Source organism: Tachypleus tridentatus, chromosome 2, assembly GCF_004210375.1.
Source record: "Tachypleus tridentatus isolate NWPU-2018 chromosome 2, ASM421037v1, whole genome shotgun sequence".
NCBI lineage: Eukaryota > Metazoa > Arthropoda > Merostomata > Xiphosura > Limulidae > Tachypleus > Tachypleus tridentatus.
Genome location: NC_134826.1, coordinates 150,841,601 through 150,854,778, shown reverse-complemented (window position 1 = coordinate 150,854,778; position 13,178 = coordinate 150,841,601). Strand labels below are relative to the sequence as shown.

Sequence of the window (13,178 nt, the reverse complement as noted above, 5' to 3'; positions counted from 1 at the left end):
ATTGGTATTGTGGAAAGCTGTATATCCAGCGAGGATGATGATGAAGTAACAACTTATAAAAATTTCATATGAAGAGTTACATTGAGACATTGATCAAATCGTCAAAGATATGTTAAAATGAAAATGGTTCTTGTTTTAATACACTGTTTTAATTCATCACGATATTGTTTGTGTTTTTTATAACAATTAAATTATTATATTATTTTCACCACTTTTAATATCAAGTTTTAGCATTTGCTGCATTTGAAGAATTGCCATATTATCATTGACAGAAACCAATTTCATCTGTGAAAATTCCTAAATTGTATAATTTACCTATGTCTTTTTTTATATGATGTTTTCATTTGAATAATAATTGTAAACATTTATTTAAGAATTTCTGTGTTTCTTTTAGGTCTACAGGAAAAAAAAAAAGTAATTGTGAGCTATCCACAGATATGTAGTTGCTCCAAACTATAGGTATTACCAGTTGAGAAAAGAATGTTTAACACAATGATTTATTATTATTAAAGAATAATTTTATGTTCTATATTAATGTTTTGCTTTATTCTGTGTTTCAGATTTCTAAAGATCCTTGTAATAATGCACAGTAATAGATATTTGTATATGAATATAAAAAGAATCGTATCTAATGTCGTATATGAATATAACCTCAAACAATCATGCTTATTTATTATAGCATAATAGTACATAAGTAAACTGTAATATATTAAACAAATATATTTGCTTTTTAGGCTATCGGTTTGATAGAAGAAGCAGTGCATCAATTACAGTGGGACTTGGGTGATACTCATACAGGGTTAGAAAATGATGGACTGAGAGTAACTGATAAGAGTGACTATATGTATGAGAATTACCATTTTTATCTACTACAGCTTTATAGTTATTTGTTTGAGAGCACTATCCACTACAGTAGAAATGCTGGGAACTATTTAATGTCGGCTGTTTGGAAATCCACAATAGAGGAATATCAAGTAAGTTTTTACACTACAGTGTTTGTATTTTACATTTCTGTAACATAAGAAATCAGCTTAATCTGTGATAGAGAGATACACTTTTATTTGTTACACAAGAAAAGCTGATTTTGTACATAATTATATCTGTCACAGAAACATTTTTACTTGCTAATTCCTGCTACAGAGAAATATAAACACTTCCTATTATTGCATCCAAAATACGTATTATTTTTTAGTATATGTTACACATTAACATACTTATTTGTCATTCTCTTTCATGTACAAAACTACTATTCATCATTTAACTTTATATTAAAGTAAGTTTATTCTATATTATACAGTTTTTTGTGTGTTTCACAACTAGGTTTTTAATTGTCAGTTTTCTTTACCCAGAAATCTTTATTCTTGTAATTCTTGCTTCAGGAGAAACATTCATTACTGTTATTCTTATTATGTCTGTGTTAAAAAGAAACATTTTTGTTTGTTATTATAGATCACTTAAATTATGACGTGATGTCATTAGTCTAGGTTACACAGAAACATTTTTTCCTGTTATCCTATGTTATAACCAAGCATTTATTTTACCAATAAATGTCTAACACATAATTTTGCATTACAAATAAATATTCTTATATGTTTATCATAATAAAGTATTCTTACCATTTAATCAATATTCTAGAATAATTTTGTTGTTTGTTTTTCTTTTTTACATCAAAATATTGTTTACAACAGTGCTGTGTTGAATTTAAATTAATAGTTTCTTCCCCAATGGATCAGTGATAACTCTAAGGACTTGTAGCGCAAATATTGGTTGCTCCATTCCCTTCTGTGGACCGACAGCTAATTGTGTAGTTTTGTGCTAAACAGACTATAATTTATGTCATAGAAAAGTGTATTCACTAATTTATGTTAACTATAAACATTTTTACCTCATAATATATATCACACAGAATAATTCTTGTTCATTACTCTGTTATGTAAAGAATTGTTTCTCATTTTTCACTGTTACACAGAGTAAAATTATTCCTAATTTATCCCTATTACACAGAAGCTTTTTTCCCTGTCACTTTGTGTTACATAAATATTCTCAGTCACATTTCTGTGTTCCACAGAAACATATTTACATGTTAATCTTTCAGAAACAGACACCACAAGTTATTTTATTCCTGATACTCGTTAACTGTTATACTGAACCTTCTCATTCATTACTGTATTTTAAACAAAAACACTAATAAGTTATTCTATGTAATACATAATTATTCTTTTACATTCAACAGAAATATTGTTTCTTTTTATCTATCTCACTAAGCCCACAAGTGGTTTAGCAGTGATGGCATGTATTAAAAAGTGGATTTTGGTACTTGTTACATGGTAGAAATGGCACATTGTGTAGCTTGGTGCGTAATAAAAAAGGAACAAAACTATTTAAACAGAAACAACTTACATGTAGCGTTTAATTCTTACTTCTGTAATAGGAATGTTTTTACTCATTATTTTGTCACACAGAACAGCTTTATTGATGTTTAAATTTTTTTGTTGAATTTTAAGCACAGAACTATATAATGGGCTGTGTCAGGGCCTGATTAAGGGCAACTGATGCCCTTAGCACAGCCCAACAATGGTGCCCCCTCGGTCCCCTCCATTGTTATATGAAAAGTTATTAAGACATTAATTTTTTAATTGCAAGGTCTTTGATCAAGTTCTCATAACTCATTTGGTGTAACAAATCTGCTTCTAAACTTAGCAGAGACAAGGCATCCAGCCTGTTTTGTCACATGGTTGTTCTGTTCGGGTTTTTAATATGCTTGAGTTGAGAAAATGAATGCTCAGCTGTGCAATTTGTGACCATTAATGTTAAAAATATATGCAATGCAATGTTTGCATTTGGAAACGCACACTCAATTTTGTCTTAAATTATTATATAAAGTTCAGCATGACTGAATCTGTTTTTTACAATTTTTGTTGCACTGAACTTATGGTGCATATATGAATGAAACTGCTGAAGCTTTGCAGAGAAATTAGTGTCCAAGTCCTCTGGATAAGCATCAGTTAGCTTTTGGAACACTAAGAGTACCTTTCAGTTTCAGCAGATGAAGTGACATCATTTGTCACATCAGTTGGGAAAAGAAATCTGTTTGTTGTTTCTTTGTTCACCTCTCCTCTTCTTCTCATCTGGGTTTCTAGTTTGTGAACAATTGTGTAGAAGGTGGTGATACGAAATTTATCTCTGGCATTCAGATCTACTTTTTTGTGCATCTCCATCATCGAGTACCTTCCTTCTGACACGTTTATTACATGTTTGTGAGTTTGAGCTACATTGAAATCAATGTCTGCTAGTATTTCCTTTGCAACTGCTTCAAATCTTTCAAAGTCATCCCTAAAAGTACGGAGTTGGTCAGTAAATGACCCGTACAGATCTACATGTGTTTTAAAGTTCTAATCCTCATTTTGCAGAACTTGACTTGCCTTATGAAACTTTTACAAAATCTCGTCTTACATGGTCAACATAAAAACAAATTCTAGCTTCTGCATCTTATTTTAAAAGTTGTCTGCTTCTCTTCTAGTGTCTCCCTTTTTGTGACCGGTCTTAAACTGGACATTCTAAAGCTTCTAAAATATTACCCCAAAGAAAAGTTTTTGCAAACAGTATCTCATTTGTTTATCACTATTGAAAGTCCAGCAAGATTTGCTAAATGGTCCATTGTGGTGTCGACAGTCAGTTGTTACACAAATAATCCACTATGCTGCATAATCAGCAGAGAAATTGAGCCACAACTCTGAATCATTTTCTTTAGTTTCTTCATCTTTTGTAGACTGAAGCATTTTACCATAATCCAGTAGATTTTCATTTTGAGTAATTATTTCATCTTCACACTGTCTTGTGTGCATTAACACTAGAGATATCAGGATAATTTACAGACAAAGTGAGACAAGTTGTGAAATTTGTTCGAGTTGAGCTAGCCTGTGACACCTCAACGTCATCATGATGTTCTGACCTTGAAGGGGAAAAAGTGGTACTTGTAGGTGTGGAGATTAGTTCAACTTCAATCTTGTCAGAGTCAGATGCAGAACAAGTGATTTCTGATGGAGGAGATGGGTTTTGATTTGGAAAATCGTGTTGTGTAAGTTGAGTGAAAAAAAATTAATCAGCTTTCCTGTCTTGGCTACTTAATCCAAAGGCTTTTGTTGGTTCTTTTTTTGCAAGTTTTCTTTTTTGTGCACCACTTAATTGAACACATTTCATCTTGCAGTCTGAAAAATAGAGAAACAAAACTAAAAACAAAACAAAAAGAATATGGATTATATATAGTTATAATGATTAAATATCACTGAAATTCATAAAGAAAAACGTTGGTAAGACAATCAAACATACTAAACTCTGGGTCCACATTTAGACAATGATTGTCAGAAAGTTATCCTCTGATCTAAGTCCATCAGCACATGAACATGAATTCATAAATACCTTTATTCATTTGCTGCATTCTGATTGGATTGAAACCATTTGAGACTGGCTTCAATCCATTTTAGGAGAATTAGTTTTGAGTCACTGCAAAGGTTTCATTAAGGTTGTTGCTATGGTAGCTGTATGTAAGAAGCAATGTTAATGGTAATATGTAAATCCATTGTGAACCATAACGTATTCCCAAACAATTTGTGATCAACAATACATATTTTAGTAGCCTATATACACAGTGATCATTCTGTACTGGTACACATACATGACATATAATCAATTGTAAACTGTACTGCACATTGAACTACTAAATACTGGGTTAGACCTAGACCAGAGTTCCTTAATCCTAATCACGTATTTGAAGAATGAGTTGTCACCTTAACTTCGAGCTCAGTTTGACCTGGGGACTTCAGATGAGCCAACAAACCATACATCAACAAAATAGGCATATGTCTGAAACTTTATCTGCCTGTCTGGATGTGAAGGCAAATTAAAAAAGATGGCCTTAAGTTGGGAATAGTACACTTAATTATTCTAGGCTGCAGTAGCATTTCCAGTGTACTTACACTAAACTAGTTACAGTATTTAGGCCTTACGTTATTGTTGCTCAGTTCTCAGATAACAACACTAACGTTAGGTCTAATGCTAATACATTGCAACTGAGGCCACTGACGTTAAATCTAGTACTCTGTACTAGACTTCCTCACGTGAACTTGTTCAATTCATGCTCTTTTTCAGACAATCCTAAATTGATTTTGTTGATTTGTCGGTTCTCTACTGTATCTTTGTATGACCACGGTGCCACAGTACTGTACTACTACTAGTAGTATAATGTATACATAACAACATTAAGAATCATGTTGTCGTACATGTCGAAGTCTGATGCAATTTGACCGAAAACCAGTTACATCACTGTACACATCTGTCACCATTTCGTTTAACTTGTGCTTCTGTGGTATTTTCTCTTATTCTTCTGCAGATGCAACTGAGTAGAGCTGTGAAAGGTAAAACAAAAAGTTGACTGTCTATAATTTCTTATAAATAGCCACAAGAGAAGGAATAATTGGGAAAAATATTTTATCTTGAAGGTCAGACATCATAACATAGATCAACTTTCACTTGAAGTTGTATCAACATTCTGTACTACTCTTTACAGTAATCTTTCCTAAATCAATGATTTCTTACTTCAGATACACAGTTTAGTAGTTTTTCGAAACTTTAGTCACTCACCGAGCAAAAAAAAAGAAACGTTTTTTGTTAACAATGCAGAGTAAATTCGAACACAATTACAAAAATAAAAAGATCTACTGAAGCTGAGTGTGGCAGTGAAAAAGTTTAGGGCAAGATAGCTATGTGAAAAACACTGTGTTGGCTTCCTTCCCTTGGTTCTCTAAGCACGTGTTTGTTTTCCTAATGGTTAATCCAGGGCAGGGCTATCTGTGCATTGCCCACTGTAAGTATTGAAACACAATTTTTCATATGTTAAAATTGGACTAAGTGCTTAGTTACTTGGGAGGATGCCAATATTTTATGTTGTTAACAAAATTTCATAACTATTACTTTTTATTAACTGAAGTATTGCTACAAGTTGTTCTGTGTTACATAAAAACATTTCTAATGTGTATTGTACATTACACAAACATTTTTACTTTTACATATGTATTGCATAAATATTCTTACACATTATTGTGCACGAGAAAAAAATACTATTTACAGAATCATCTTGTTATTTTATGTTTCATGGAAACCTTCCCAGTTATTGTTCAGCATTATCAACGGATATTTGTTTTTGTAATAATGATTACTCAGGAACGTAATTAATTATTGATGAATTCATCTTTCACACAAAAGGTTTTATATATTATTTTACACTAGGAAGTATAATTTATAGTTATTGTTATATGTTGTGTAAAAATATTATAATAAACTATATGGAAACATCGATTTTATGTGTCTGTATTAAATAATTGACCTCTTTGTTATTATATATTAAGGAGAACCTTGGTTTAAGAAAAAATTAATTACTTGTAATTCTGACTTTCTCATAAACATTCCTTCTTGATTGATCTACATTTGTCACCCAGAAACTTTCTCAGACACTGTTCTGCTTTGTGGGAAAGCATTGTTGTCTGTTATATTTCATTAAATAAATATTCTTACTTCTTGCTTTATGCTGCAAGGAAATGTGATCATGTTATGTTAAGTATTATGTTTCCTTATCGTATATAAGACATAAATACTATTAAATTGTATTTTAAGGTAAATGAAGTGGGCTCACTTTATGTTATAAAAATGTTATAACAAAGTATTCTGCTTCTCTCAGCTATATTATGATTTTATTATTTTATTTTATGTTAACCAGAAATTAACCATTCAAAAGGATAACATTAGTTACAATAGTGATAGGCCTAAGAATACTCCAGAGGGTAGTCCAAAATTATCTTTTCTATTTCAAAATTTAGAAATTAAATAACTAAAGATACACTAATAAGTAAATTCGAACATCTTGTAGCTACACACAAACAGCTTTTATTAACAACATAATGAACCATTTCTTTGATAGTTGCTGTTTTATGAGGTAACACTACTGACTGGAGGGAAAAAACACAGACAGTTAGAAATGTATCATTTGGGCTACAAGATGTTGAAAGATGCATGGTTTCAAGTTACTTAAGTAATAAACTTAAAGTGGGTAATATAATTTTTGATCATTCTGTATATTTTATACATTATTTTAAGGTGCCTAGTTTTTGTTTTAATATGTACATTATTATTTTTGTTTCTCACTTTCTTTAACTGCTGTTGGAAATATTTTAACTATAATTATATATTGTTGTTGTTGTTTTAAATTATGCACAAAGCTACACAGTGGGCTATCTATGTTCTGCCCACCACGGGTATCAAAACCCGGTTTTTAGCATCGTAAGTCCACAGACATACCGCTGAGCCACTAGGGGCATATTTATATATACATGCATGTATGTAAGTCTTTTTAAACTTTACTATCAAAATATAGGCTTCAATGATTATTTTGGAATACCTTTAATAGTATATTGTAAACATTGTCAGTTTATTTTGTATAGGGATTACTCTGTCAAAATGTAAACAGTGGTTATAACTGACAAACTGACACACAAATTTTCTGTTACATTACATTATAATGTAATGTGTTTTCAACACACTTGGATAATATACCTATATAAACAATTGTTTTCATTACAGACAAATAAATTTCGGGAAGGAGTGGAATACGAAATTATGTGGCATTTCATTGCTTCACCTGAGTTAAGAAATTTTGATCTTCCTAGGGCAAATATTATTTCGAAAGGAACTTGTCAAGCTCTGCCTCTCTCAACACTTAATTCATTTTTTCATCTTCAACCAGAAAGAGGAAAGAGTAGCACTGACAAGCAAGAAAATGTAAAATTCTATTGGTCTGGTGACACTTCATACTCACTTCTTGTGAGTGCTCATTTCATTTTGGAAACAGTTGGTTTTATTTTTCTTTTCTGTCATTTGTTTACTATAAAATTACATATCTAGAAATCTTTCTTTCAGTCGTAAAACAAACAATTAAAAATGTAATTTTAAAAAATTTTTATTTATACAACCATTTATGACAAACATTGTTTTTCTTTCCTTCTATGAAAATTGTTACTCATTATAACATTTTCTACAGACGTTTTTTGCTGCATTTGCACAAGGTTTTTAGTGAGTCAAATTTATTTAAGTCACTTAAGTATATAAATAACTTTGGTATAAAAAGAGCTAATAATCCAAATTTTAATGGTATACAAGTTTAAAATCTCAATCTTATAAAATAATATTAAAAACAAATTCCTGAATTTCCTCTATTATGAGAACTCTGACAATCCAAAACATATTTATCATCCCTAACACATTGGTCTTGCTTTCTCCGATCTTTTATACCCAAAAGCAACCCATATAAGCACCTCAGTTAAATAACGCAATGTGAGCTACAAGTTTGATATGTAATTCTGATAAGATACATTATCTCCTTCTACATAAATCACTAGTCTCATTCATTGCTGCCTTCTATATGCAAAAGAAAAAAAAATACCCGTGGGACAAACTATTAATCTCCATCCATTGGAAATCACTTAGTTCTGTGAATGTCTCCTGCAAATCTTCATGCATGCATCATCCACCAATAAGAATATGACATACTCTCAAAATGCATGCGACACCCTTCACTCAATTCTACTGAACTATCATTTCTTGTCTGGCAGTACTCGTGTTTAGACCTTTTGTTTTGTTTTGACATTTTTGGTGTGACTTGTATTTGGGATTCCAAATGGGATTTATTCATTAATTTTCTTTATATGTGTAGAAGATGTATATTTCTTTAACATCATTTCCAAGTTTTAAATTTTTCTGACATTCGCATGTTTTACATCAAACAATTTTGTTTAATATATATTTCTACAATAAATACTGAGGTTCAGGTTAACACTTGTTGTATCGCACCTTCTACTATCATTATTTGACAGGCTGCAAGTGGGGTAAAATATTTGAATTAATCTGTTATTATCCACCATCAGATTGGTCATTACATGGGTCAACCTTTTTCTTCTGAGCGCTTGCCTTGCTTCCTTTTGACCAAGCTATAACCTGTTTGAGCCAAGGGAGATTTTCATAGCTTTTTCCACCACTAGATTTTACCATGTCTTCCTGTTCTTCACCTGCCGAATCAGCTAGGTCTAATACACATTTTTATACATTATTTCTTAGGTATGCGATGTTTTATCCATTTTTAATCAATTACCTTTGATCTGTCTTCTTATCTGTTGCACAATAGTTCTTCGTCTCCATGTTTATTTTTCCAACCCTCCCCGTTCTGACACTCTTGAACAATTGTGAAGCAAATTGCTCAGCATGGATTCTGATATCTTAAACACAGACCCTAATATCTTAAACATGGATCATAATACATTAAACATGAATCTTAATATCTTTGAGTTTTTCCTCTTCTTGACCCACTGTTTGTTATCAGAGATCTAATCACTTAGCTGTTCAATCATGGGATTTCAGTCTTATCCATCAAAGAATATCAAGCAATCTTATTCCAAATCTTCTGTTTTCCTGATACAGTTTTGTGTTTATCTCCCCTGCTCTCTATCTCTTGTTGTATTCATTCCAGATTCATTTACCTCCTTCTCAAGTGCCTACCTGGGTTGGGATGTAAATGTAGAACTTTACTGCTTTACTGTTCTTTGTTTCACTTCTTAACACTTTCTTCCTACCCCTATTTGCCTGAGGACATTATTGGTATGATGTATTTGCCATTAACTTCTTTTGCATTCAATACCACACCACATACATTCTTTATCCTGTTCAATATTTCCTACCCAAGACTTTGACAGCTCCTTTTTGGAGGTTTCCCGACCTTTATTCCCAATCTGATCTGAATAGGTTTCTGTATCCCACACATGCCCTTTGTAATGATATTGTCTGCATGACTTCCTTTCCTGATTATTGTTCCTGTCTTTTTATTATCTGGAAATATTCCTCTGTTCTTGATATTTATCCTCAAGTATTTATCAGCTGGGTTCAGCTTTTGGTTCAATTGGCTTCCTCATCCTTGTAACTAAATAAGTTGTTAGTCATGTAGGAAGCCTGAATATATTTACAATGCATGCAAAAACAAATGAATAACATATATTGTTTGTGAATGATAAAACACACTCACATTAAAAAAAGAAAAAGAGGAAGGTTCTCGGAAACTTCAGCAGAACGTATACATTGTACACTGCCACAGCAGGAGTTGGAATACTTATGAAAACTGCATCAGAACATATACATTGTACACTGCCACAGCAGGAGTTAGAATACTTATGAAAACTTCAGCACAACATATACATTGTACACTGCCACAGCAGGAGTTGGAATACTTATGAAAACTTCATCAGAACATATACATTGTACACTGCCACACCAGGAGTTGGAATACTTATGAAAACTTCATCAGAACATATACATTGTACACTGCAACAGCAGGAGTTGGAATACTTATGACATGTGTTTCCTTTGGTAAACTCTTCTCACTGTATATATACCATGTTGGTCGGTTTGGTATTTTATGGTGCAAAGCAACTAGCTATCTGCGCCTATATACCATACACCAATCGGTTCAGCAAACTTTATTTGCTGTATACTTTGACACACATTCACAAGTAATGGCAGTTAAAGTTGTTCTTTGCATTGTGAAGCCACAGGCAAGAACATGTGTAAAATAAACGTGTTTGAAAGATCAAATAAATTGTATTCAAGTACTAATCACACAACAGCAAATGTGTACTTTCATACTAATATTTCTACACTAATGTTCAAATGTGTCTGTGCTAGAACCATTGAGAAAGATGCTGAAAGCAGGTGTGAGACATGATTATAACAACTGAATCACAATTAACGCTGTTGGTATTACAGTTTCTTCAATGCAATAGACAAAGTTATGGGTAAATCAAACATAAACTTGAAATAAAGTTAATTGTATTAAAGAAATAATTTTAAAATGTAAAAGTTAGTTGTGGGCCTGAATGACAATTGGTCCAAAATCTTACTGTGCATAGCAAACTTTTCTTATTTCCAATTTCAGTGCTCTCATCACATAAAATGCTTACATATGGATATCTCAACAGTTTATAAGCAAGTTCTTAATAAATAATGCAAATACTTTTTTGAACAGTTTGCATGCAGATTTATCTGAACAGTATGTTACATTTTTCCCTGTTTTCAGATCAAACTCATACAGATAACTGAGTTTTTCTTGTATCTTTTGCAGACTCTCATATTTGGTAATTGCAGTATTCTAGTTCTTGAAGTGAGATTTTCTACAACTTTCTGAAATTCAGGAATCACAGTCTCAACTATTACCTTGTGGTCATTATTATATGCATGAAGCATTATTGTGCTAGTTTTGATGCTTGACTTGACTGCAGTTATTGAATTTTGTTTGTTGTGCTTGATACAAAATTTGCGTGTTATGATTTATTATATGCCTTTTAATTTAGCCATTTAAAATATCTATATCAACTAACTGGAAATTCGTGCACAGACTTTACGGAACTTTCTGGGCGGGTTTGTGAGGTCTCAGATGCAGGTCTGAGTTCTTTTACACTTCAATATCACTTACTGTTTGTTCCTCATCTCCTAATATGCTTGTACGTGGCTAGGGACCTCCCAGGGAAGGTTCTGTACCTTCAGTTTACCTCCTCTGGTATCTAAACATCATCCCACATGTTTCTAGGAAAGGATCCTGGTGGTTGAGGGGTCCAACCCTAATGCACCAACTTGGCCTTGAATTCCTGTAGACCAGCAGCCTTGGGATGGCTCTCCTTGGGCCAGTCAGCTGGTATCATCCAAGTACCACGTGCTGTAAGTTCTCAACAGATGTTGTGGATGTTGTATCAGATGCTGGCGATTGGATATAGTGCTCATGAAACGCTGGTGTCGTTGTTTGACATTGTAATGCGTCCACTCGTAGGACTCCATGATGAGCGGGGTCAATAGGCACCGTAATTTCCTTTTTTATTATGGATCCTCCAACTAAAAATTTAAATAAAATAATGAAAAAAACACTCCATAGGAAAACGACTATATCTTGAAGTTTCTGAGCAGCAATCTTCAACATTCTACCACTGTTGTACCTCATTTTCTTATCCTACATTCTTTTTCAGACAAACCTTAAAGGCAAATGTTCCCCTTTTTTATTCAGAAGGGACTGTATGGACTTACTGGCTCTCCAAAGTCAATAAAGAAGCTTCGATCTGGTGACATATTAATGGAAACATCCACATCTGAACACAGTGAACTCCTCTTGAATTTAAAGGCAATTGGGGATATATATATTGAGGTTAAACTTCATGCTAATTTGAATTCATCACGAAAAGTTATTGCTGAGAGGGATTTGAAGAACATCCCGAAGCCAGAGATTCTTGCTTGTTTCTCCACTCAAGGAGCTTTTGCAGTGAGGTGTATCTCCACTTGCAAAGATGGAATTACTTTGCTGACCAGTATCCTAGTTTTGACATTTACATCACCACGTGCACCTACCACCATTGCAAGGTATGGACGTACATTCCAAACCCTCTTCGACGTCTCCAGAGGTTTGGTCACTGAAAGACGTAATGTTGTGGGTCTCTGACATGTGCTCGTTTTGATGGCAAGGATCATGATGCCTATCAGTGTGAAATGGACCTTCATTGCATCAATTGCAATGGCTCTTACCCGTCCTACTTTCGTTCTTGTCTTAAACTGTTGGAAGAAAAAGAATTGCAGCATTTGGAAATGATTCATAACACTAATTATCCTGAGGCTTGAAAATTGCTGTCCACTGCTTCATCTCAGACATATGCTGCTGCTCTTCGTTCCACAACTAAATTGGGAGTGCAGACAGATCTCTCTGTGCCTACAAGAAAATCATTCTCAAAACAAATGAAAAGCCTTTTGACCTCCATGGTAAAAAAAATTGATGAATCAACTTCAACACCCATATCTGTCCCTTCCATACATTTCAACAACCTCAAGAGCTACTTCCTTGGTTCTGGGTACAGGCATTTCCTCGGATACATCACCTTCTCCGACCCCAAGATGCAAAACAACCATTCGTTCGCGTCTTCAGTCACTGGAATCCCCTGCCAACAGCAAAGACCTGCTCAATCTACCCAGGGCAGGGTACATAGAGGTCGATAGACCTCCTTCAAATAAGGACAGTGAGGAAAGGGGACGTGGTTGTAAACAGAAGTGTT

The 13,178-nt window shown here is 33.2% G+C and overlaps 1 protein-coding gene across 7 annotated transcripts in view; it reads left to right on the top strand.

The window, feature by feature from the left end:
• Positions 1–363: 363 nt before the first annotated feature.
• The window catches only part of LOC143245361 (uncharacterized), a 54,533-nt gene continuing 41,718 nt past the window's right edge, over positions 364–13,178 (top strand). For 3 of the 7 annotated variants that reach the window (XR_013025600.1, XM_076491606.1, XM_076491607.1), the window contains exons 1-3: positions 440–459; positions 735–974; positions 7,633–7,872. Coding sequence is in view for 3 of the 7 variants with exons in the window: in XM_076491606.1 (XP_076347721.1) it covers positions 843–974; positions 7,633–7,872 (372 nt within the window). In the remaining 4 variants the exon portion in view is untranslated. Of the gene's footprint in view, positions 460–734; positions 975–7,632; positions 7,873–13,178 lie in introns of all 7 variants that reach the window. The other 4 variants (XR_013025601.1, XR_013025599.1, XM_076491608.1 and 1 more) reach the window with 4 other exon arrangements.